General features: G+C 38.8%; 1 protein-coding gene across 1 annotated transcript in view; it reads left to right on the forward strand.

Annotated features, from left to right (window-relative positions):
• PDE11A (phosphodiesterase 11A) overlaps nucleotides 1-26,488 on the forward strand; it is a 395,750-nt gene that overhangs the window by 187,506 nt on the left and 181,756 nt on the right. The window contains exon 6 of the mRNA XM_036879447.2: nucleotides 7,738-7,870. Coding sequence (XP_036735342.2) covers nucleotides 7,738-7,870 — 133 coding nt within the window. The remainder of the gene's footprint in view (nucleotides 1-7,737; nucleotides 7,871-26,488) is intronic.

Consider the following 26,488-nt stretch of genomic DNA (forward strand, 5'->3'; position numbering starts at 1 on the left):
TTTGTTCTTCTTTTTCCAATTGCAATAATTGTGACTTTAGACTATTCATTTGGGATTGTTCTTCCTTCCTTAAATAGGCCTGGGTTGCAATATACTTTCCTCTTAGAACTGCCTTTGCTGCATCCCACAGAAGTTGGGACTTTGTGCTGTTGTTGTCATTTATCTCCCTATATCGCTTGATCTCTGTTTTAATTTTTTCATTGATCCATTGATTATTTAGGAGCATGTTGTTAAGCCTCCATGTGTTTGTGAGCCTTTTTGTTTTCTTTGTACAATTTATTTCTAGTTTTATACCTTTGTGATCTGAGACGTTGTCGGTATAATTTGAATCTTTTTGAATTTACTGAGGTTGTTTTTGTGGCCTAGTATGTAGTCTATTCTGGAAAATGTTCCATGTGCACTTGAGAAGAATGTGTATCCTGTTGCTTTTGGGTGGAGAGTTCTGTAGATGTTTGTTAGGTGCATCTATTCTAGTGTGTTGTTCAGTGCCTCTGTGTCCTTTCTTATTTTCTGTCTGATTGATTTGTCCTTTGGAGTGAGTGGTGTGTTGAATTCTCCTAAAATGAATGCACTGCATTCTATTTCCTCCTTTAATTTTGTTAGTATTTGATTCACATATGTTGGTGCTCCTGTGTTGGTGCATATATATTTATAATGGTTATATCCTCTTGTTGGACTGAGCCCTTTATCATTATGTAATGTCCTTCTTTATCTCTTGTTACTTTCTTTTTTTTGAAATCTATTTTGTCTGATACAAGTACTGCAACACCTGCTTTTTTCTCTCTATTGTTTGCCTGAAATATGTTTTTCCATCCCTTCACTTTTAGTGTGTGCATATCTTTGGGTTTGAGATGGGTCTCTTGTAAGCAGTATATAGATGGGTCTTGCTATTTTATCCATTCTATTACTCTGTGTCTTTTGATTGGTGCATTCAGTCCATTTACATTTAAGATGATTATTGTAGATATGTACTTATTGCCATTGCAGGTTTGGATTCATGGTTAACAAAGGTTCAAGGGTAGTTTCTTTTACTATCTAATCATCTAACTTAACTCTCTTATTAAGCTATTATAAACACAGTCTGATAATTCTTTATTTCTCCCCTTTCTTATTCTTCCTTCTCCATTCTATATGTTAAGTATTTTATTCTATACTATTTTGTGTTTTCTTTGACTGCTTTTGTGGACAATTGATTTTATTTTTTGCCTTTAGTTAGTATTTGGTTGGTCTGCTTTCTTAGCTGTGATTTTATTTTCTCTGGTGACATCTATTTAGCCTTAGGAGTGCTTCCATCTAGAGCAGATCCTTTAAAATACCCTGTAGAGGTGTTTTTTGGGAAGCAAGTTCCCTCAACTTTTGCTTCTCGGGAAATTTTTAAATCTCTCCTCAAATTTAAATGATAATCTTGTTGGATACAGTATTCTTCATTCAAGGCCCTTCTGTTTCATTGCATTAAGTATATCATGTCATTCTCTTCTGGCCTGTAAGGTTTCTGATAATAGCCTGATGGGTTTTCCTTTGTAGGTGATCTTTTTTCTCTCTCTGGCTGCCTTTAATACCCTGTCCTTATGTTTGATTTTTGCCATTTTAATTATTATGTGTCTTGGTGTTGTCCTCCTTGGGTCCCTTGTGTTGGGAGATCTGTGGGCTTCCATGGTCTGAGAGATTATTTCCTTCCCCAGCTTGGGGAAGTTTTCACCAATTATTTCTTCCAAGACACTTTCTATCCTTTTTTATCTCTCTTCTTCTTCTGGTACCTCTATAATGTGAATATTATTCTGTTTGGATTGGTCACACAGTTGTCCTAATATTCTTTCATTCATAGAGATCTTTTTATCTCCCTCTGCCTCAGCTTCTCTGTATTCTTGTTCTCTGATTTCTATTCCATTAACAGTCTCTTGCACCTCATCCAGTCTGCTCTTAAGTCCTTCTATCGATTGTTTCATTTCTGTTATCTCCTTTTGGACTTTATCCCTTAGCTCTTGCATATTTCTCTGCAGGTCCAACAACATGGTTATGACTTTTATTTAGAATTCTTTTTCAGGAAGATTGGTTATATCTATCTCCCCAGGCCCTCTCTCTGGGGTTATCTGAGTAATTTTTGACTGGATCAGATTCTTCTGCCTTTTCATGGCTATAGAAGTGGTTCCAGGCAGGTGGTGCATGTGTCAACTGGGATAACAAAGTTCCTTCCTGCTTATTGGTCAACTTGCCCTTCTCTGCTGCCTGTGTGGGCTACCCACACACCGGGACCAGTCTCTGGGACAATATCCTGAGCTGCCCTGGGCAGGGCCACCCTCGGGATATCCCAGCACACTGCAGGGGTTAGGAGACACACTGGGTGTGTTCTCCTGCAAGAACGGCACCCCTTCATGCCTTCCAGACCCTGCTCTGTCTTCCTCCATCTGTCCTGATTAGCTGCACGCTGGGAGGAGACTCTGTGTGGTTGCTGTGGGTAGGGCTGGTCCCCGGCTGCTCCACAGCTGTGGCCGGTTAGCCGGTCCACTTGCAGTGCCGGCCAGGGGGAATGAATGGCAGGCTGCTGTGAGGGGTTTCAGGGCTGCTTTACCCCCCAGGGGCTTAGTGGGTCCTGAAGTTCCTCAAGGTTCCCAGCCTGCTGGGCTGAGTGTTCTGGGACGATTTTGTCCAGCTGTTGAACCCTTGTCCCTCCAAGACTTCCAAAAAGCACCTGCTTTTCTTTTGTCCCAAAGGATCCAGCTGTGGGGACCTGCTGGCAGTCTCTGTCTTGGATTTTACTTTTTCGTTTCTCTAATATCCAGTATACCATGCAATGTGTGTCTGTGCTTCCAGTGCAGACTACTAGGGCTGGTTATTTAGCAGTCCTGGGCTCCTACTCCCTCCCCACTCTGGCTCCTTTCCTCCCACCAGTGAGATTGGCTGGGGGGAGTGCTCAGTTCCCGCCAGGTCATGGGTTTATATCTTACCCACTTTGTGAGATGCTGAGTTCTTGCAGATGTAGATGTAGCCTGGCTGTTGTACTGTATCTTCTGGTCTCTCTTTTAGGAATAGTTATATTTGTTGTATTTTCAAAAATAGATATGGTTTTGGGAGGAGATTTCTGCCACCCTACTCACACCGCCATCTTGATTCCCTCCTAGCTCTTTCTCATTACTTTTTATGACTAACAGATTTGTTTGGTAACCTTCAAAGATATACCAATGCCAATAAGAGGTTATTAATGTCTCAGTTCTGGGTGTTTAAGACTCACCTAGCTTTGAGTCCCACCAGTATTGACTTAATTCTTTAAGTCAATTGAAAGACAACTTCAACTCATGTGGCACAGCCTGAGGCTTCAGGACGGGCCCAGGGATAGACAGGCTTACCTGAGAAGAAAAAATAAGGAATGGAATTTCCGTTTGTGAACCAGAGTTCAGACTGACCTCTAGTCAATGAAACAAAATGGGAAGTGGCAGCAGGCATAACCTGCAGATCCAAAATCCAGTTTTGTTTGCAAACATGAAAAAGAAATGTATCTTAAAGAGTTCTTGGAGTACCTGACTCTTCACCTCTCTAAATACTACCCCCATGGAGTATTACTCAAGCTGTTAGAGGGCAATTGATAATCATTCCTTGGCAATGAGAAAATAGATTGTGTCTGTGTTGAAACTTGTGTTCCTAACCCAGTGACCTATTTTTAGTTAATGGTCACAGTTTTCATTAATGATTGCTAGCACCTCAAGGTGAGTGTATGGTTTCATCTTGAAAATGTTTAATTTGGGGTGCCTGGGGATAGCTAGGAGATAGAGTTCAGAAAATACTTGGATATATATACAGGAAACTAGGAATTCAATGGGCTGCTGATGCTGACACAAGAATTATCAGTACATATATGGTTGTAGATACAAAGTATGTACATGGAATCACACAATATATTGGTTGGCCTGTTTTGTTGTAGCCTTATTCAGTACTTGCACCATGCATCCCAAGTTTCAATTCTACCATTTATCATATCATAAAACTCAGAACAGAAAGCCCCACACTTCTAAAGCTTTATTCATACTGCAGTTTTGTCTGAATTGTTTTTACCTTCTTTCTCTGCTAGATGAATTCTTACTTTATAGAATTCTATAAAGACCAGCTTAGACCAACTTGCTTTGTGAAGTGGTTCCCCAAGTACCATTCCTAGGCAAAGAGAACTGACTCTTCTTTTCTCTAATCACATACTGTCTTGTATGTCCTTCTATTAGGGCATTTATCATAGCCCATTGTCATTGTGAGCTCCATGAAGGCATGGCTCCTACAGCTTCTGTTTAGGCAGGGGCAGGGCTGAGTTGACCATCCATCCACAGATGGATACCCATCTGCCAACTCCTTTCAGTAAAAAGGGAAGAACCCTTATTGATCACTACATTCGAGGTTCACCCCACTACTGTCCATTGGTAGGGGCCCAACCAATAGTCATTCTTATAAGAGGGAAGTCTTGAGGGTCTCTAGTTAAGACTAAACTCTAATATTGAGAACAAAAATGATGGTACAGACACAGTCTAATGATTAATGTTATTTTATTCAGGTATTTTGTCTTCTAATTTAGAGACTTGTTTTTGGAATTAATTTAAAAAAATTTTAAGTTTATTTTCATACAGTTATCTGTTTGAACTTTTAGCCAAGATAGGATTTTCAGAATACTGAAGATGGTGAAGTTACTTGTTCTGAGGTATATTTTATTTTGCCTTGTTTTGTTTTACTTGTATTGATTTCTCTCCTAGACTACTTTACAAGTTGTCCACCCTGGGGTTTACCTCACTGGCCCTCACTTCACAGGTAGCCACATTTCAGGAATTATGTTTTCTGTCAAAGGGCAATTCTCTTTTATCCCTTCACAGTCAGTGTTTTTGAGCTCATGAAGCTCTCTTTGAATCACCATGAGTCTCACACTTGGAAACAAGATAGCACTGAGTAAGGAGAATCTGAACTGCAGTGCTTTATAGGAAACTCACTTAAAAACCTATATCTTCTCATGCACCCAGTTCTAGTAATATACAAGCTAAAGGATTTCTTTTCAATTTGCTTGTTATTTTAAACTTCTTGATCTTAAGGAGGTCTACTTTTTATGAGTTAAAATAAGCTAAGTGGTTAATTTTTTTACTTTTAAAGGAAGTGTCACTGAAGTTTGGTGACAATTATGTTTATTTTACTTATCTCAGATACTTATTTCAAGGATTTTGTTTGTTTGCTATGTTGTTTTCTTTTTTCTTTAGGTGAGAAAAAGTTTTTTTAACATCCCCACTGTAGGGGTCAAAATAGTGTTATGTGACTTGAATGTTAGAAGCTACTATATAAACACAGACAGATATTTAAACAAACAAACAAGCAAACAAACAAACTTTGGAAATCCTTTAATGGTTTCTCAACAAACCTTCAGTTTTCAACAACAAATGAATATTGTCAAGAATTCTAAGTCATTTTTTCCTCTCTCTGTGGAGCACTGTTATGCAGTGTCTTAGCAACATACACACATACCCAGTGCTCACACCAGATGTCTACTTGCATGAGATGATCAATAAGTGTCTTCTTCTTTTTACTTAAAGAAGGAGATGACACATAGGAACCCATCCATATATAGATGGCCAGCACAGCTCTACCCTGACCTGTACAGAGAGGGGTACAGGCAGAAGTTAAACGGGCTGTTTAATGAGGAAACTTGTGACAATGTAGACAAAGCAATATGGCCTTAAGACCTAGGGGCCAAAATATTATGCATAGGAGTTGTACTAATGTTTCAATACTGTATTCTTGTACTTTGCTGCCTAATGTCTCCTGGCCCTAATGTTTTCTCCTCCACCTGTGATTTCCTGTTCACTCCTCCAATCTTTTCTTGCTGAACTCTTGCCCATCCTGAAAGGCCCTGCTTAAAGGGTTGTTGGCAATTGTTGGTAAAACTAGTTTCTTCCTTAGTCCCTGTTCACCCACTCTGACTCTTCCTACCCCAGCTGTTTCTTTCTCAGCATCCTTGCCCTGACCCCACCCCAGGGTCGGCTGCACACACTGGGTCAGCACTTCCCATGTGTTTTATCACAGAACACTTAAAAAAATTTTTAGCATGGAATAAAGTACACAGACAGCACAGACTGACCAACCAATTAATCACTTCAAGAAGTAATCAGTACTCAAATACACCCTTTTACAAATTTAGAAATTACTTCATTAAGATGGATCCTCATGTCAGGTGTATTATTACGTGTCTTTCTGTATTTTTCTGTCATTGCACATAACAGACGTAATATAGCAAGAGAAAGTAAAACATGGCCATTTTGTTGTTCCTTTGTTTTAGAAAATAATGGTTTCATCTTATTGTTAAAGTCCTCAGTCTTTTTACTTCTTTCATTGAGACAGCATCTGAGAAATGCGAGACTCCACTTTTTAATTAAAACTTCCATTTTTTTAACCTGAGATCCATAGAGAATAAGTTTATGTATTAGTAATTTTAATATGCAATAAGGGATGAATAATATCACAAATACATGTTGAATTCATCACAGACCAGTAATCATTATGATGAGATATATTAATGATGGTAAATAATGCCTATGCTTCCCACTCATTCCTGCTTCTGGTGGCTGTTCCATGCCATTTCCTGGCATTCTCAGTATGGCACAAATCCAACACAGGCACATTATTCCGTGACAATGACTATGTATAGTGTTTCATGTTTTTCTTACATATAATGCAGTTTAGATTAAAAAGTCTATGTAGTTCTTATTATTCTTGCTGCAGTACACTCATTAACATCTTCTGGAACCCAGGGTCCATGCTGCAGTTTGGGAAACATTGCCCTACTATCCTAGCCTTCATTTATGTAATTTCAGTTATCACCTGCCAAGTCACATATTTAACATTATCCAATGAAAACTTCCCTCTCAATATTGCTAATTTGAACACTACTCAACTTTGCATTTCCACAGCTCCCAGCAGTGCTCAATATGTACCTGGAGACAAAGTGAGGGTGGGAGGGAGGAATCTTACTAATTCCTGTGGCATTTCTATAAATTCAATGTTTGTGATGAAATGTGATACAAGGGAAAGTTCACAAAATCATTTAGCAAACAATTCCTTGTCCAAATTAAATATGGATATAATTTGAATGATTAATGTTAGGAGTCTGTAGAATTAGAAGATCTTCTGGTCTGACTTTGCAGGTATCAAATATGTTTTTGGTAAGAAACATACTCTGAGGCATATTACAAAAATAGTTATGTAATTATGAAGATTACACATAGTCTAGACATGCTCTTTGGCTGCACTGTAAATTTTGTCAATTCTCAATTTAATTCCTGATTTTTCCCCATCCTTGGGTTTAAGTCTTCCTAGTGCCAAACATCTAGTCTGCTCAGTTAAAGGGAGTGAGCTGGGGAGGTCAGTGGAATTTATTATGCTGTGATGCCGGCATCCTAACATCAACTTTGGTCTTTACTTGATTATCTATTTTATGTGTGCCTGCTTTGGGGCTTAAATACAGCCAAGAGTTATTCTCTGGATCTTAGAGAATCTATCTTTTCTACCTATTGATAATAATGGATTTTATTATTTTATATTATAGTGGGTAAATCTTTTAAAATTAGCTATTGATAATCACCTCATCACTGTTAAGTGACTAAAGTCACTTTTCCCTTCTTAATGAGCATTGAGAATTCTGCTTGAATGTAGTTTTATAGGGCTTGATTTCAAGTAAGCTTAATGTTTCTCTATTTTCTTACTGCCTCGTTGGTGTTCTGATAGTTTCAAAGAGAGCATAGAGAAATCGTCATACTCCGACTGGCTAATAAACAACAGCATTGCTGAGCTGGTGGCTTCTACAGGCCTTCCGGTGAACATCAGCGATGCCTACCAGGACCCTCGCTTTGATGCCGAGGTAAGAAGAGTCCTCTGGTTGCAGTCTTAAGATTCACTTGTTACACTGTTGATGGTATCATACAGATTGACAGGAACCTCTGAGTTGGTAATTCTTTTGCATCTTTCCCTGTGACCTGATTTTTAGCTTTGCCTACTGTTGACTGACAGAAAAACTTCCTCTCTACCCTGAATTGTGGAAAAATGGCTATGGTATTAATCTGGTGCTCTTTTATGATTGGGTAAACTGTACATTAAGTGTACCCATATGTATGTGCCCATGCATTTAATGCACCCATGTATACTTTATATTATGCATAGTTTATATTAAACTCAGAAACAGTTAATAAAAATGTGTATATTACATAGTTATTTCCCAGTAGACGCTTGAACAACTGCCTCATTTTTAAACATTGCTCCCAAGAAACAATAAATTAGTGTGTGTGATTGTTTAATGTTAATTTTGTAGGCCATTGTGCTAATATCCTTAATATCTTAAAACAGTATAGATTCTGACTTGCAGAAATTTGAATTCTAAGGAAGTGTAGAGTATCATGTAGATTAACTTACATAAACTTACAGTGTCTCTCCGTGTGTGTTTGTGTGTATGTGTGTGTTCAGTAAATATCAACTTTCTTATTCTAGATTGCCAGGCTAAGATCTGAAAAGTGGTGGGAGTTTTTGGTGAGGAAAGGTGAGGAAATGTGTGCTCCAGGTAGAGCTGAGAGAGTATGGGGCTTTGAAGAACAGAGATGAGTTAACATGGCTGAGAGGCTGGGTAGGTTAGGCTGGAGAGGGAGGCAGGGGACAAATCACTCAAACACTTTGAAAGCCATGTTAAGAAGGTTGAATATTTATCCTGGGCAACGGGGAACCAGCAATTAAGATTTAAAATGGGGGAGAAGCTGGAGTGGCATTTTAGAAAGATCACACTGGCCACAGAACAGAGGATGGATTAGTAATAATAACTGAACATTTAATCCAAAATGAGAGCTGGTCTGTGACTCTGAAGACAGACAAGGATTCATCCTAGTCTCTCAGACTCCACAGTCCTTACTCTTAATTCTGCCCTGTGCTGCTTCCAATGTCTAAGTGGGATACACAACAGTGGGAAGGCTGCAATCTAAGTCTAATTTATAACTTTAGCCAGATCGTCTTTGCAGATCTCTGCAGGGAGATTTTAAATTCTCAAAACTCACCGCCTCAGTGTAGCTGCCCATAACTCTTCCCTCAGGCTGCATTCTCTATGTATTTTCTATTCTTGAGCATCAGGCTGAGCTACTCCTACCCTGGAAATCCTTTCCTGAACTCCCAGTCTGGTTGGGCGTCTCTCCAGGGTGCTCCCTTAGCCATTCCAACACTGAGCAGCCCTTAGGGCTCTTTAGTTCTGATACATTCTTTCTGAGCTTTGAGTTACCTTCCATGGGAAAGTACATGGTCTGAAGCTACTTTAGTTCTCCTCTAAGGAAGAACATCACCATCTTGATTGGGTGACTGAAAGAGCAGAAACGATTTCTAGATGTCAAAATTTGTATACGTAAGTATTATGATTGGGGTTAAGGGTTATGATTTTCTGAAGTTTAGCCTTTTGCTATATTTCTTTCCTTGATTTGGAGAGAATACTGAAAAACAGATTTCTTAACACACAGGTTTATGAAGAAATGCTCTCACAATTCTATTACTAACATCAGTAATAGTTGAACAAACTGAAAGGTTTGCTCTACAGGAAAATCATTAACTGTCAATTCATTGTTACAAAGTCAACAATATTAGATTAGGTGTCAAGGCTTGATGGTGGATTCCTACCCCAACACGGAGTGCTAAATTTGTTATGGAGTGCTATTATTCCGCTGTTGACTTCGGACCATGAAGTCAAATTCTGGGGTAGTGAAAAGAATTAACATTACACCATTTATGAGAGTTGTTTCATGAGACATATGTAAAGGCAAACATCATGTATGTAAAAACAAAACATCATGCAGTGAACACCCATCACCCAGTTTAAGAAAAAAAAATGATTATTACTTTTGAATCCTTGTATTGTATTCTTTATTTCTTCCACAGAGGTGACCACTATGCTAATCTGAATTTAACATTCCTTTGCTTTTCTGTATAGTGTCCTTGTATATGTTTGAATCCATGCCAAATATATTATTATATTTTGCCTGTCTCTGAACTATATATAAACTGAATTATATTGTATGTATTCTTCTGTGGCTTGTTTTTTCATTCAATATATATTCCTGAGGCATGTGAATTTGTAATTCATTTGTTTTCACTGCTGCAAAGTATTCCACTGTATGAATAAGCCTCACTTTATTTATTCACTATAGTGTTGATGGACATTTGAATTCTGTGTTTTGCTGTTACATACATAACTGCCAAGGACATTCTTGCATATGTCTCTAAGCGCACATGTGCAGAAGTTTTTCTAGCGTCCTATACCTTGGACGTGTTGCATCATAGGCTATAAGTAGGGAATGAAAAATCATTGCTCTTCTTAATGAGAAAAGCTCATATAGCAAGCACAATTAATATCTCAAGAATACTTCTTGCTAATACAATATAGAGCTTGAATATACCATACCCTTATGTCTCTAGGCAGACTCATATCCCTTATCTTCCTGATTAAATGATATAGTCATTTTACATTTTTCTCCACACTTATAGTCCATTCCAATAAAGCAGCCCACCTCACTGATTGAAGAGTGTGGACTTGAGCAAAAATGTGACAGTTATTTCTGCGGGATTGGGCATAAAGATTTCATGCCCTTATCCAGTAGTTAGAAACAATGATGTCTGAAGACAGTAAGCTGTGGTAAGTTAAGCAGTGCCTATTTCATGAAACCACTTCCTTCCCTATGAAAAAAATAAAGCATGTACTTGGACTATTTTTTCTTTGCCTTACACCTAAAATGATTTCAATCTTCCACATAGCAAATTCTGGATTTGAAATGCAAATCTGAAGATACATTGTATCATGATTTTTACATGTTCTCTTTGCATGGTACTGGAATTTAAAGTTACTTTATGTTTCCCTTCTCATGCTGTGGGAAAAAAATTGGAGAAGATTAATCAATGCAGATGGAGATAAAAGAGTGAGAGAGTTCTGCCTAAATACAGGCCTTTAGTAGATATGTCCTGTGTGTGTTTGTGTGTGTGCGTGTGTGTGTGATGTATCTCACCAGGAAAAGTTGTTATGTATCTGCCTAGGCTCCCTCCTTTCTCAAATATATTTTACCTCAGTGACAGGTGTCAACTGTTTGTTTATTTTATGAATGAAAACAAACTTCATACTGAGCCACAGTGCTCCTCCAGGAGGCCAAGAGGCTTGAACCTTTTCCCCACAAAGCCTGATGTAAGATGCTGTAGATCATAAGATAAAGACAACCATTTCAGATACTATTCTTCATTAATATATTCATTATTTCCCTCAAGATAAAAAAGTAGCATGGCAAAATGGAATTGCTTCATCCATTCACTAATTACAGAAACATCCTAAAGACAGAGGGTGCCTTTTAGAACTGGTCTTCCTGTGAAGGTTCGAGTCCCCTCTTCTGAGTCTGGTGTATGAGTTCATGATTTTTCCCAGTGATCAAAACTGAGTAGTTGTTTGTCAGTGGTAGAATATAAGGAAACAATTTTTGAAAATACAGGTTTAATAGATTATCTCCAGTAGTTATTTCCACAGGGACTTGCTTTTTTGTTCTCTGAATTCACTGACTTCCCTGGATAGCTGGCAACAAGAATGATAATTCACAGAGAGGTAGCACAGGGAATCCTTTTCAAAGCACTTTCTATTTTCCTTATAGATTTTCTCAGCATAAGTCTACATAATGGACTTAAATTTGCCAGAAAAACAATTATTCTGAACACTGGCATCTATCCTAAATTTCTCAATGGCTCAATGGCTAATTCTGGCAACCTGAATTCTCTTTACTAATTTTGAAGGAGGATCCCAATTCATCAGACAGTGTGTGCTAGAACACCCCAAAGTGGACTGGCCTTATTCTGGGGTTTCATACTATAGAGATACTAACTTTCAGTTAATAGACATATTAGAAATTTCTTTCATTTACAGGTGAGGAAACAGAGACTCAGCTGAAGTGACTTGCCTAAGGCCACACAGCTTCCCCAAGGCCTGTGTACAGAATAGACTCCAGATCTCGTGGTTCTTGATTTCATTCTTTCTGCCTGAGTGGCCTCTTGGGAAGACCAGCTGCTGAGCAGCTGCCCGGGCAGTAGAGTCCCACTCGGCCTTCCTTCTTTGCACACAGGAGCATGACCTTATGGCCAGAAAATCTACCTTTTGTCCTTTCTGCACCACCTACCAGCTGGTAGCCTTGAGCCTACTACTTACATACATATTGTAGCATGTAAAATTCTATACAAGTATTTTGTAAACCATGCAGTCCTTTATAAGTATCAGGCAGCGATATTAATCTGATGGAGTTTTTTAGTTTCAGGGCTGGTTGCTAAAAGCAAGTCCTTTTCTCTAAATGAGGGGCCTTTACACAGAGCTGCAGAGCAGCAGACCTAGATCATGAACAAGGGAACTTCATTGCTCTCTTCCTCCAGAGACACAGTGGACAGTAGAGGAGGAAAGTGCCTAGCCAATGAGAGAGTTAAAGGTGATTGTTGACAGTAAGAAGGGATGGTGGCAATAATGTGATAACCTGTAGGTCTTCAGGAAAGCCAGGTCTGTCCTTGTCCGGTCAGAGAAGGAAAAGTTAGCAGGTGTTAGCTACAGAGGTGGTGAAGGTTGGCTGCATATCCTGTGGACTTGGGCTCTCGTAGGGATAGGCAGCATATCCTACCCTGTAGGGACCAGCAATATGAAGGCTTGGCTCTTCATGAGAGGGGCCAGGTTACCTAGGCACGTTAGGGATGATCAAATTTCAGGGGCTGGCTAACTGCCCAGGCACAAGCAAGCCACCAATCCTTAAAACATACGGCTAAAGGCCAGTTACACTGGTACGTTTCACAAATAGCTCTGCTGCTTACATTCAAACTACTGTATCAGGTTATCAGGTATGGTGACACATTCACAATCTCTGCAGTTTAATACAGTAGATGCTTCACTTTTGCTCATGTGAAACCCAAATGGATGTTCCTGATCAGTGTTTGGGGGTAGGGAGGTATTTTCTTCTCCGCGAAGGAAATTGTTCAGCAGTGACTTATGAAGACTCACCCAGGGGACCATCCTGTGGGTTCTTCAGATCTCTAACTGTGGTCCTGACCCCAAGTACATCCTCTCATGTGCATTCGGTAGTTTCTTCTCCAGTTGCAACTAACACGGGAAGCTCGGAGATTCATGATGCCAGTGGCTATTTTCTGTTAATAAAAGAGAATTTACTCTCTCATGCTTTGCTTTAGCCGTACAGTTAAAGTGGAAACTAGATTTGCAATTTCTGTGTCTTTCCTACCTTGTAATAACTTTTGAGAAGTCCTCAGAAATTCTGCCCAAAGATACACAGTAAGAGAATGATTCTTATTTTGAGATCTTAGTTTTGAAACTATTGGTCTTCCTTTTAATAAAAGCTGCAAAAGGAAGTTTTTAACATGATATAAACCTCATCCCAGGTGCTGTCAGGCACTTGCTGCGAGGGCTATGGGGCAAGTAATCATAGTTGTCTACCTGCTGGGTGTTCTCTTTGTGACTACGTTAAATATTTAATGGCGTTCCCTCCTTGTGGAGAGTTGCCTTCTGTCAGCCTGCTTTGGTTGACTCTTAGGAGTGGCACCTGCTGGGCTTGATAGCATGCCTGATTTTAAGACCAAACTCCTTGGTTTATGGGTGGAAAATTATGACAGAATGGCTATATGAGAGTCACAGAGCCAGAACTAAATTTCTGAGTTTTAAGTTATGCAATCTTAAAAAGATCACTCTATGTTTATTCTGTTACAAGACTCTGTGATCCTTGAAAAGGATGGAAGACAGAAAAGACCTACTAAATATAACTGATTATGTTTATTTATAGTGGCTCAAGAAGCACCCATGTTCATGGGTTGTCATGTTAGTGGGTTTTGTAGATTTATCAGTTGCTCCCAGGGAAGGGGATATCCGTGCTTGGCTCCCGAAGACATTGACAGGAGTTCCATGTACACTAATTTTCTATTGCTGCAAAACAGATCACCACAAATTCACCAGCTTTGGACAAACACCCATTTATTATCTCACAGCTGCTGTATGTCAGAAAGCTGGGCGTTGGTGCTGCTGGGTCCTCTGCTCAGGGTCTCAGGAGGCTGAGACTGAGGTGTTGGCCAGGTGGCATTCTCTTTTGGATCTTGGCATTCTTTCCAAAGCTCATCCAGGTTGTTGGCAGAATTGAGTACCTTGCAGTTGTAGAGTGAGGGTCCCATTTTCTTATTGGCTGCTGGGCAAAGGTCTCTCTCAGCTCCCAGAGATTGCCCTCAGGTACTAGCTGTATGGCCCGCTCACAACATGGCAGTTTACTTCCTCAAAGCCAATAGGAGACCCTCCCTCCAGTTGGCTATGACAGAGGCTTACGTGATGTCAGGAGTGACTTACATAATCACAGGACTGGCTGTCCATCACCTGTGTATAGGCATCACCTAACCAAGGAAGTAATGATCCTCACCATATTTACAGGTCCTGCCCACCCTCAAAGGAAGGGAATTATAGGATTCTACCAGACTTGTACAGAGGGACGGTGGGCAGGCGGGACTCTTAGAGGCATTCTTTAGAATCTTCCTACCACTCTATAATAAGAACTAAAGTTGAGTCCACACAAAATATCTTTATTCCGTGAGATAATCTATATGTCCTGATATGGAAAAATGTCTACAAGAAAAAAAGCAAGCCACAGATGAGTATATTTAAAGTACTTTACAGAAGTTATGAACATAATAATATATGTGGGCATATATACATATATATGCACATATTTTTCTAATAGACCCTTCAAACTTAACATGTCCAAAATAGAGCTCACAATTTTTTTCTCCCAAGCTTACATGTCTCTTTCTGCTTCTCTGTCTCTATTAATGGAATTCAATACTTTCTGATGCTTATGACAAAGCCTTTATAGGCATGATTCTGGCACGTTGCACACCTAACTCATCAGAAGGTCCAATTGGCTCTACCTGCAAACTTTTCCCAGAATTTGACCATTCCTCATCATTCACCCGCTACCATCCAGGGCCAAACCACCATCGTCTCTGGACTATTTTATGGCCAGAGCCTCTTAATCTCTCTGCTTTCACTCCCTTCCTCTACACTCTATTCTCAATACAACAGCCAGAGGCTTTTAAATTTTAGGCCACACCATGTCATAGCTCCACTCCCAAATTATTCAAATTCTCCTTATTTCGTTAGAGTAAAAGCCAAACTCACAATTATTTCAGAGTCCTACGGTGCCTTCCACAATCTAGCAACTCACTGTCTACCCCCTGCCTTGACCCAAACTTTTCCAGGCACACTGGTCTCCTTGTTATTCTAAAACATTCTCCTTACACATCTACCTGAGGGCCTTTGCATTGGCTACTCCCTCAGCTGAAATACCTTCTGCCAATATCTGCATGGTTCATATCCTCACCTCTTAAAGTCATCATTCAAATGTTACCTGTTAGTGAGGCCTGGCACCCTTGTATTCCTAATCCCTTTTATCCTGCTCTGTTTTTTCCCTGTAATTCCTAACACCTTCTAACATATAATTTATTTATGTATTTTTTTATATTGTCTATCTTCTGTCACCTCTCACTAAAATGTAAGCTCTATGAAGGTGAGGATTTTGTCAGTTTTGTTCAGTGATATACCCCCAACAAATAGAACAATGTTTGGTATATAATAGACATTATTGTTCAATTATCATTGAATGGATTATCTATGTTATTTATGAATATATATTGCTGAGTATAGTATAAATTGATGTGTGAACACATTATATATTTATAGGAAGATCAGGAGGAACTTATAGCAACTGTTAATGGTTGCATCTCTAAAAATGGCAAGATTAGACCTTTTGATTTTGTTTTTACTTTAAAAATTTTCACAAATGTTTATATTATCTTTGTAATTAGGAAAAATCATAAAGATATTTTTTAAATTTTAGACCTTTTATATTTTATATGAAAGTATAGTTTACTAGGCTCTTGTGAGCACTCTAAAAACTGTAGACTACTACTCAAAGCCAGGATTAAAGTAATGCAAGATCTAAGGAAATGAGCTTGCCTTGCTGTATCTTTGGGGAATTCGGATGGATTTTTTCTATTGCCATTGCCAGCATGAACTGTTGCTGGATTTTATTCTAACTAAGATTCATGTCTGATACTGTGCCTACAGCATAAACTGCACATAAACTACATTTGCAGATGACCTACATTTGTATTGGGAGGCTTCTTGGAGTGCATAGTCTATTTACAAATACCTTCACCATGAAACAGTTATTCTGGCCTTGCTTTTAGTTGGCATTGTGCTCATGAATGCAGCTCCCAATAATTAGTTGTAGCCTACTACATCATCTGTGGAGTTCTCTGCCCTTCCTTTCATACCAGATTCAAAAGAGCACCTTAAAACAAATACACTAATGCACAAGCCATTATCTAGTCAATATAAGGCATAATATTCTGTTGCTTAATTTAGTATTTCCTTCCATTTATGTAGTTATAGAGGATTTTCAGAGCCATTACATGCAGTTTGTCTTCTGCCTGCAAACAGGAATGAACAAGTGGACCCAGCATGTCAATAGGAAAGGTTCAGCAAGGGGCATGGCAAAAAAATAACTAAAAAATAGGGCAGACCTTATGCATTGATAGTTTGGTGGTCCGTGTATTTGTTACAAATTCAGGAGCAGTAGAAAACCTACCAAGACCCAGATTCCTCTGCCACAGGTGGCCGATGCCCAGAGGAACACCGTTAATCTAAGGTGTCATGATCCTACTGTCACTGTTCAATTCCATGCAGTTCTTCCATCAGAAATTCTTTCTCTGATTTCTTTTTTACTAAAGCCTGTCATAGACAACACAATAATTCTTACCCTTGTCATGTAGCACTTAAGGATGATGGGGCTCCAAGCTCTGAGATCTTTTGACCTAGAGCATTAAAGCCCATTTCACTTGTCAGATTTTCATAGCAAAGCACTCCTACAATCTGGGAGGCTGAGTGCTAGCCTGGCAGGTCAGTTCATTGTCTGTTCTTTATAATACTTTCTGGTCTATGAGTTTCACTTCTATTACAAAGGGAAATGTGCAAAATTGAAACCATTAAAGAGGAAGAGCTCTGTGGACCTGTTGAAATGCATTTGCTACTGGTAATCTCTCAATTACTGATACTTAGTGTAAGGCAGCTTGGGATCCGTTCCCGAGAGTAGGATTTAGTAGGGAAGATTGGACAGTAGATAAAAGATTTCCAGATGACCAAGAGGGCAAGGAACATTAGGAGGATTACTAATACTTGAATAAGACACAGAATAGGGTAGCTTCAGTAATGAGACAAATAGGGGTCCATGGTTCTAAGTGTCAAACAGACTTAGCTGCACAAGTGGTGGAGACAATGCCTCAGTTCTAAGCCCAAAGTTCACTTATTTTTTTAGGTGTGCTTTTGCTAGGAATTTAAGGAATCATTTGTAAGCAATGTTCTAGATGCCATTAGACTGATCTTACATGCAGGTAAGGTAGGCAAAGAGAACAGCCCTTCTATTGTTTCAGGGAAAGCAAGAGACTGACTTTGGAACTTCTCCTGCAGCTTTTCCTAGTATCAGAATTTCTCACCAGTAGGCTGGCTTTTGGGGGATAAAGTATTGGTTTACATTATTTTTATTTTCACTTACTTTTTTATTTATTTTATTAAGGTATCACTGGTATACACTCCTATCAAGGTTTCAAATGAAAAACATTGTGGTATCTATATTCATCCATATTATCAAGTTTCCCCCATCCCCATTGAAGTCACTGTACAGCAGCATAGTAAGAAGCCAGAGTCACTACTTGTGTTCTCTGTGCTACACTTTCTTCTCCATGACCCCCCCACATCATGTGTACCAATCATAATACCCCTCAATCTGCTTCTCCCACCCTCCCCACCCACCCTGTCCAACTCCTCCCCTTTGGTAAACACTAGTTCCTTCTTGGAGTCTGTGAGTCTGCTGCTGTTTTGTTACTTCAGTTTTGCTTCATTGTTATACTCCACAAATGAGGGAAATCATTTGGTACTTGTCTTTCTCGGCCTGGCTTATTTCATTGAGCATAATACCCTCTCGCTCTATCCATGTTGTTGCAAATATTAGGATTTGTTTTCTTCTTATGGCTGAATAATGTTCCATTGTGTATATGTACCACCTCTTCTTTATCCATTCATCCACTGATGGACACTTAAGTTGCTTCCATATCTTGTCTGTTGTAAATAGTGCTGCGATAAACATAGGGGTGCAGATGTTTTTTTGAATCTGAGATCTTGTTTCCTTTGGCTAAATTCCTAGGAGTGGAATTCCTGGGTCAAATAATATTTCAATTTTATTTTTTTGAGGAACCTCCATATTGCTTTCCACAATGGTTGAACTAGTTTACATTCCCACCAGCAGTGTAGGAGAGTTCCTCTTTCTCCACATCCTCAGCATCATTTGCTGTACCTTGTCTTTTCGATGTTGGCCATCCTAACTGGTGTGAGGTGATATCTCATTGTGGTTTTAATTTGCATTTCCCTGATGATTAGCTATGTGGAGCATCTTTTCATGTGCCTGTTGGCCATCTGAATTTCTTCTTTACAGAACTGTCTGTTCATATCCCCTGCTCATTTTTTAATTGGGTTATTTGCTTTTTGGGTGTTGGAGTGAGTTATTTATATATTTTGGATATTAACTCCTTGTCAGATATGTCATTTATGAATATATTCCCCCATACTGTAGAGTGCCTTTTTGTTCTACTGATGGTGTTTTTTGCTGTACAGTAGTTAGTTTAATGTAGTCCCATTTGTTCATTTTTGCTTTTGTTTCCCTTGCCCAAGGAGATGTGTTCAGGTAAAAGTTGCTCATGTTTATATTCAAGAGATTTTTGCCAATGTTTTCTTCTAAGAGTTTTATGGTTTCATGACTTACATTCAGGTCCTTTATTATCCATTTGAGTTTACTTTTGTTTATGGAGTTAGACAATAATCCAGTTTCATTCTCTTACATGTAGCTGTCCAATTTTGCCAACACCAGGCTGTCATTTCCACATTGTATATCCATGGCTCCTTTATCGTATATTAATTGACCATATATGCTTGGGTTAATATCTGGGCTCTCTATTCTTTTCCACTGGTCTATGGGTCTGTTCTTGTGCCAGCACCAAATTGTTTTGATTACTGTGGCTTTGTAGTAGAGCTTGAAGTCAGGGAGCATAATCCCCCCAGCTTTATTCTTCCTTCTCAGGATTACTTTGGCTATTTGGGGTCTTTTGTGGTTCCATATGAATTTTAGAACTATTTGTTCCAGTTCACTGAAGAATGCCATTGGTATTTTGATAGGGATTGCATTGAATCTGTTGACTGCTTTAGGCAGGATGGCCATTTTGACAATATTAGTTCTTCTTATCCATGGACACGGGATGTATTTCCATTTATTGGTGTCTTCTTTGATTTCTTTCAAGAGTATCTTGTAGTTTTCAGGATATAGGACTTTCACTCTTGGTTAGGTTTATTTCTAGGTATTTTATTCTTTTTGATGCAATTGTGAATGGAATTGTCTTCCTGATTTCTCTTTCTGCTAGTTCATCATTACTATATAGGAACACAACAGATTTCTGTGTATTAATTTTGTATCCTGCAACTTTGCTGAATTCAGGTGTTAGTTCTAGTAGTTTTGGGGTGTACTTTTTAGGGTCTTTTGTGTACAGTATCATGTCATCTACAAACAGTGACAGTTTAACTTTTTCCTTACCAATCTGGATGCCTTTTATCTCTTTGTGTTCTATGATTGCCATGGCTAGGACCTCCAGTACTATTTAAAATAAAAATGGGGAGAGTGGGCATCCTTGTTTTGTTCCTGATCTTAAAGGAAAAGCTTTTAGCTTCTCACTGTTAAGTATGATGTTGGCTGTGGGTTTGTCATATATGGCGTTTATTATGTTGAGGTACTTGCCCTCTATGCCCATTTTGTTGAGAGTTTTTTATCATGAATGGATGTTGAATTTTGTTGAATGCTTTTTCAACATCTATGGAGATGATCATGTGGTTTTTGTCCTTCTTTTTGTTGATGTAGTGGATGATGTTGATGGATTTTCGATGTTGATGGATTGTACCATCCTTGCATCCCTGGAATAAATCCTACTTGATCATGATGGATGATCTTTTTGATGTATTTTTTAATTCAGTTTGCTGGTATTTTGATGAGTATTTTTGCATTATTGTTCATCAGAGATATTGGTCGGTAATTTTCTCTTTTTGTGGGGTCTTTGTCTGGTTTTGGTATTAGAGTGATGCTGGCCTCATAGAATGAGTGTGGAAGTATTCCCTCCTCTTCTACTTTTTGGAAAACATTAAGGACTTTGGGCCTCATTTGTTCTTCTTTTTCTAGTTTTGCTAATTGTGATTTTAGACTGTTCATATGGGATTGGTCTTCTTTACTGAGGGAGGACTTTATTATAATTTACTTCCCTCTTAGAGCAGCCTTCACTGTGTCCCACAGATTTTGCTGTACTGAGTTATTGTTGTCATTTGTTTCCTTATATTACTTGATCTCTGTTTTTATTTGGCCATTGATCCATTGATTATTTAGGAGCATGTTGTTAAGCCTCCGTGTGTTTGTGTACTTTTTTGTTTTCTTTGCTGGGAAGAAGGTGTGGCAGGCTGTGAATCATAGCGGGGGGCATCCTAACTGCATTTCCAGCCAGGGGGATGGAGTGCCTGAAGTTCCCAAAAGTTCCCACCCTGCTGGGCTGAGTGCACCAGGACAGTTTTGTCCACCTGTCTTTTCTCCTGAGCAGCAAGCTCTGTGCAATCCTTGCCCCTTTAGCAGCCCTCTCACTGTTAGGAAGTCTCTCAGACTGCCCACCTTTCTTTTGTCCCAGAGCAGCCGGTTGTGGGTACCTGTTGTCCACAAGTAGCTGGAATCTCAGTCTCTCCAAGTATTCTGCCTGTCTTAGCTTCCAACCCCACTAATCTTCAGAGCACAATGTAATGTAGGTTCGTGCTTCCAGAGCATATCTCCAGGGCTGGGTGTTCAGCAGTCTTAGGCCTCCACCCCCTCCCTGCTCCATTTTTCTTCCTCCCACAGGTGGGCTGGGGTGGGGGAAGGGCTTGGGTTGCGCTGGATCAGGGCTTTGGTACCTTACTCTTTTCCATGAGGTGTGCTCTGTTCCCCAGGTGTAGGCAGTCTGCCCTAGCCTTCTTTCCTGTTGCTTTTTCAGAGTTAGTTGTATTTGCTGTATTTTCATATTATATGTGGTTTGGGGAGGAGATTTCTGTCTCACCTCTCACACTGCCTTCTTTAAGCCAATCTGTCATTTTAGATTATTTTTTAAAGTTGTACATATCCTTCTAGGGAAAGGAAACACATTGAACTTTAGTGAATAGTATTACAGTATCATCAATTTATTTAACATTTCCTTTAACCATCATTGAGAGGCCAGATAATATGTTTTGATGGCTCCAAGAAATAAACCATCTTTAACTAGATTCATTAACTGGAAACAGAGACTAGGCAAAATTGTTAAGTATATGCATCTTTAATTGGAAAGACTAGGGTCTCCCAGATAATGTATTTATTTTAATGGAAGCCTCCTAAAAAAGGCTGCTTAGTCTCATGTGGTCTAACATTTGAGACCCTAATGATAGGAACTTCGAACTGAGAAGGGGCCCTATGAACAATTGAGCAGATATTTTGGGGCAAGTATTCCTTTCAACATTAGTAATATTTATGTTTGTAAAACACCTTTGAAAACCTCTCACATATATTCTTGTAAAACAACTTGGGAAATAAGGAAAAACACACAGAAGAAAAGGTAAGAATCAGCTATAATGCCAAAATCTGGAGATAACCAGTATTAACATTTTGATATGTGGGAGATAAGTATTGATGACAAATGGAGGCATAGAGAGTTTTGGTGATTTGTTTGGGGCTGAGAGACCAATAGATATTTTTGAGCTCCATTGGCTGATGTGATCTGGAGACTTAGGGTTATCTGATGAACCAAGATGATTCTTTCCTTCATAGCTTCTCATTCCTCTTTATCCCTGTTTGGGATTCATTCTTCAGAGGTCTTGTGCTTCTATGATGGGCTTCATCTCCTTTCTATTTCTCCTTCTCCTTCAGACCCTTTAGATGATGGTGTATGTTTCCTTGCCATTTGATACAGTCACATAAACTAGCCTGGATTAGTTCAGCTTTCCAAAAGTAACAGTCATTGCCACAGATACACAGCTAGGGGATTGCCTTGATGATCCATGGGCAAATTCACTCTCACTGTTCTCTGCCCCCCTCCAACTCCCCCTCTCCCATCTTTTTGGACTCCTCAAGCATGCTGTCCACCACCATCCCCTCTCCCCTGTTCTTATAGCCAGTTAGTGCTGACTTCACATCCTGCCCTTAGCTACAGTGGGAATGATGTGAAGACACTCTCAACATTCTCTTTTGCCTCCCCACTCCTCCTGTGCTCATCCCATGGAAGACCCAAGCTCTGGATCAGTGCAGCTCTGGTCTTTCAGTGTGGCCTTCCTCTTCTCCAGAACTAACCCAGTAACTTCTGTTCCTGATCCAATTCCTTCTTCCCTTGACTATCTTTGCCTTCCATTATTCTTCTGTGTTACTAAATTCAATAGCCCACTGTTTATGTTATTTGACTATTCTGCAACTATTCTGCACTATTGTTCCACTTTAGTTTTAGCTAGAAAATAACTTTTCCCTTCTGTACAAGTATTTCTTTATCTAAAATTTAGTAAATAGAAACAGTAATTTAAAAACTCCCATAAGAAGAATTCTTTCACAGCGTGTACATGTATCAAACCATCATGTTGTACACTTTAAATATGTTAGAATTTTGCCAGTTATACCTCAGTAAAGCTCAGGGGAAAAGGTTAGTGATTGCTACAGGAAGCAGGAATAGAGTGATGAACACAGATTTTTAGGGCAGTGAAACTACTCTCTATGATAGTATAATGGTGAATACATGTCTTTATACAGTTGTCAAAACCCTTAAAATGAGCAACATCAAGAGGGAGTCTTAATATAGACTATGAAATTTAGGTGATTTATCAGTGTGGGCTCGTCAGCTGTAACACATGCACCACTCTGGTGGCTGATGTTGATAATGAGGGGTGTTGGTGTGTATGTGTGGGGGGAGGGGGATGGGAACTCACTCTACTTGCACTCCTTTTGCTGTGAACCTAAAAATAAAGTCTAACTCTAAAAAAATAAAGAAAAAACATTTTATTTAAAAAATAAAGAAACATTATCCAACATGAATGGAGCTAGAGGGTATTATGCTCAGTGAAATAAGCCAGGTGGAGAAAGACAAGTACCAAATGATTTCACTCATATGCGGAGTATAAGAACAAAGGAAAACTGAAGGAACAAAAAAGCAGCAGAATCACAGAACTCAAGAATGGACTAACAGTTACCAAAGGGAAAGGGACTGGGGAGGATTGGTGAGAAGGGAGGCATAAGGGTGGGGAAGAACAAAGGGGGATTACGATTAGCATGTATACTGTGGGGGGGGGGGTCATGGGGAGCACTGTGCAACACAGAGAAGACAAGTAGTGATTCTACAACATCTTACTATGCTGATGGACAGTGACTATAATGGGGTGTGTGGAGGTGACTTGGTGAAGGGGGAAGCCTAGTAAACATAATGTTCTTCATGTAATTGTAGATTAATGATAACAAAATAAAATATATATATTTCAAAAATAAAAAAGTAAAGAAGCAAACAAAATCTCCCATAGATAATTCAAAAGGAACTATTGTAGTTAAGATTTTTCCAGGACTTTCCAAGGTATATAATACATGTTTGCATACCTCCACACACCCACACTATTATCACTTAATATACTGTTTTCCATGTTAACAAATATTCTTCTGTACCATAATTTAAATTATGTGTATAATATTCCACTGTGTATATATACTTAGATTTACTTAACCAACTCCCTCCCATTGGATATTCAAGTTTTTTCTAACACATCATTATTATATAAATAATGCTATGGTTCATACATTTATATAGAAACTGTTGTACATAGCTGTGATAATCACCATAGGATAAATTTCTAGATGTGAAATTGATTCATCAAAGTGCATTTATACTTTTTTTTTTTTTGTAGATAATTATTTTTTATTGAAGGGTAGTTGACACACAGTATTACATTAGTTTCACGTGTACAACACAATGATTCAACATTTATATACATGATAATTCTAGGTACCAGCTATCACCATACCAAGTTGTTACAATATTTTGACTATATTCCTTATGCTATACATTACATCCTGGTTACTTATTTATTTTACAATTGGAAGTGTGTACTTTTTTTTGTTGTTGTGAGGGCATCTCTCATATTTATTGATCAAATGGTTGTTAACAACAATAAAATTCTGTATAGGGGAGTCAATGCTCAATGCACAATCATTAATCCACCCCAAGCCTAATTTTCATCAGTCTACCAATCTTCTGAAGCATAACAAACAAGTTCTTACATGGTGAACAGTACAAGGGCAGTCATCACAGAAACTTTCGGTTTTGCTCATGCATTATGAACTATAAACAGTCAGTTCAAATATGAATACTCATTTGATTTTTATACTTGATTTATATGTGGATACCACATTTCTCCCTTTATTATTATTATTTTTAATAAAATGCTGAAGTGGTAGGTAGATACAAGATAAAGGTAGAAAACATAGTTTAGTGTTGTAAGAGAGCAAATGTAGATGATCAGGTGTGTGCCTGTAGACTATGTGTTAATCCAAGCTAGACAAGGGCAATAAAACATCCACGTATGCAGAAGATTTCTCTCAGAATGGGGGGGTGAGGTTCTAAGCCTCACCTCTGTTGATCCCCAATTTCCCACCTGATGGCCCCCCTGCGACTGTGCCTGTCTTAGGTTGTTCCTCCCTTGAGGAATCTTACCCATCTCTGGCTAACCAGTCATCTTCCGGGGCCATACAGGGAAATGTAAAGTTGGTAAGTGAGAGAGAAGCCATATTGTTTGAAAAGGTTAGCTTTTTTTTTTTTTTTGTAGATAATTATTTTTTATTGAAGGGTAGTTGACACACAGTATTACATTACATTAGTTTCAGGTGTACAACATAGTGATTCAACATTTATATACATGACAATTCTAGGTACCAGCTATCACCATACCAAGCTGTTACAATATCGTGACGATATTCCTTATACTATACATTACATCCCGGTTACTTATTTATTTTACAATTGGAAGTGTGTACTTTTTTTTTTTTTTTTGTGAAGGCATCTCTCATATTTATTGATCAAATGGTTGTGAACAACAATAAAATTCTGTATAGGGGAGTCAATGCTCAATGCACAATCATTACTCCACGCCAAGCCTAATTTTCGTCAGTCTACCAATCTTCTGAAGCATAACAAACAAGTTCTTACATGGAGAACAAATTCTTACATAGTGAATAAGTTACATGGTGAAGAGTACAAGGGCAGTCATCACAGAAACTTTCGGTTTTGCTCATGCATTATGAACTATAAACAGTCAGTTCAAATATGAATACTCATTTGATTTTTATACTTGATTTATATGTGGATACCACATTTCTCCCTTTATTATTATTATTTTTAATAAAATGCTGAAGTGGTAGGTAGATACAAGATAAAGGTAGAAAACATAGTTTAGTGTTGTAAGAGAGCAAATGTAGATGATCAGGTGTGTGCCTGTAGACTATGTGTTAATCCAAGCTAGACAAGGGCAATAAAACATCCATGTACGCAGAAGATTTCTCTCAGAACAGGGGGGGTGAGGTTCTAAGCCTCACCTCTGTTGATCCCCAATTTCGCACCTGATGACCCCCCTGCGACTGTGCCTGTCTTAGGTTGTTCCTCCCTTGAGGAATCTTACCCGTCTCTGGCTAACCAGTCATCTTCCGGGGCCATACAGGGAGATGTAAAGTTGGTAAGTGAGAGAGAAGCCTTATTGTTTGAAATGGTTAGCTTTTTACTTCTTTGCATATTTATGCCCTGTGGCTTCTATGCCCAGCATTTGTATTGAGGTATCTTTACCACTTGGAAAAATTATGATAATCGGTAAATTTGATATGAGGCATGAATTCTATTTAGGGGTTGTAATTAGGAAGGAAGAAGAAAAGCTATAGAAGTAGCAGGCAGAAGAAAACATGGGAAGATTGATTATTTCTTGACATATCTTCTCGTAGAGTAACTTCAGCATGCATAGGTTTTAAACTACTAATTAAATTGCACACACACATTAACATAATAGGAGTATAGTTACATAACCAAAGCATACCTGTAGTTACCATCCATCTCCAGTGAAACCAAGAAAACCAGTTAGGCACCTTAGGCATTTGTGAAAACTTATCTATGATATGGTGGATATTGTCCAACTGAGCTTGAACAGTCTGAGAGAAATCAGAGAAATTAAAACAACCCATTCCTGGGGACTGTTCACATCCCATATGTTCTTTTAACAGTAAATAGTCTGTAATTGTAAGATTTTGGA

Source organism: Manis pentadactyla, chromosome 6 (genome assembly GCF_030020395.1).
Source record: "Manis pentadactyla isolate mManPen7 chromosome 6, mManPen7.hap1, whole genome shotgun sequence".
Taxonomy (NCBI): Eukaryota; Metazoa; Chordata; class Mammalia; order Pholidota; family Manidae; genus Manis; species Manis pentadactyla.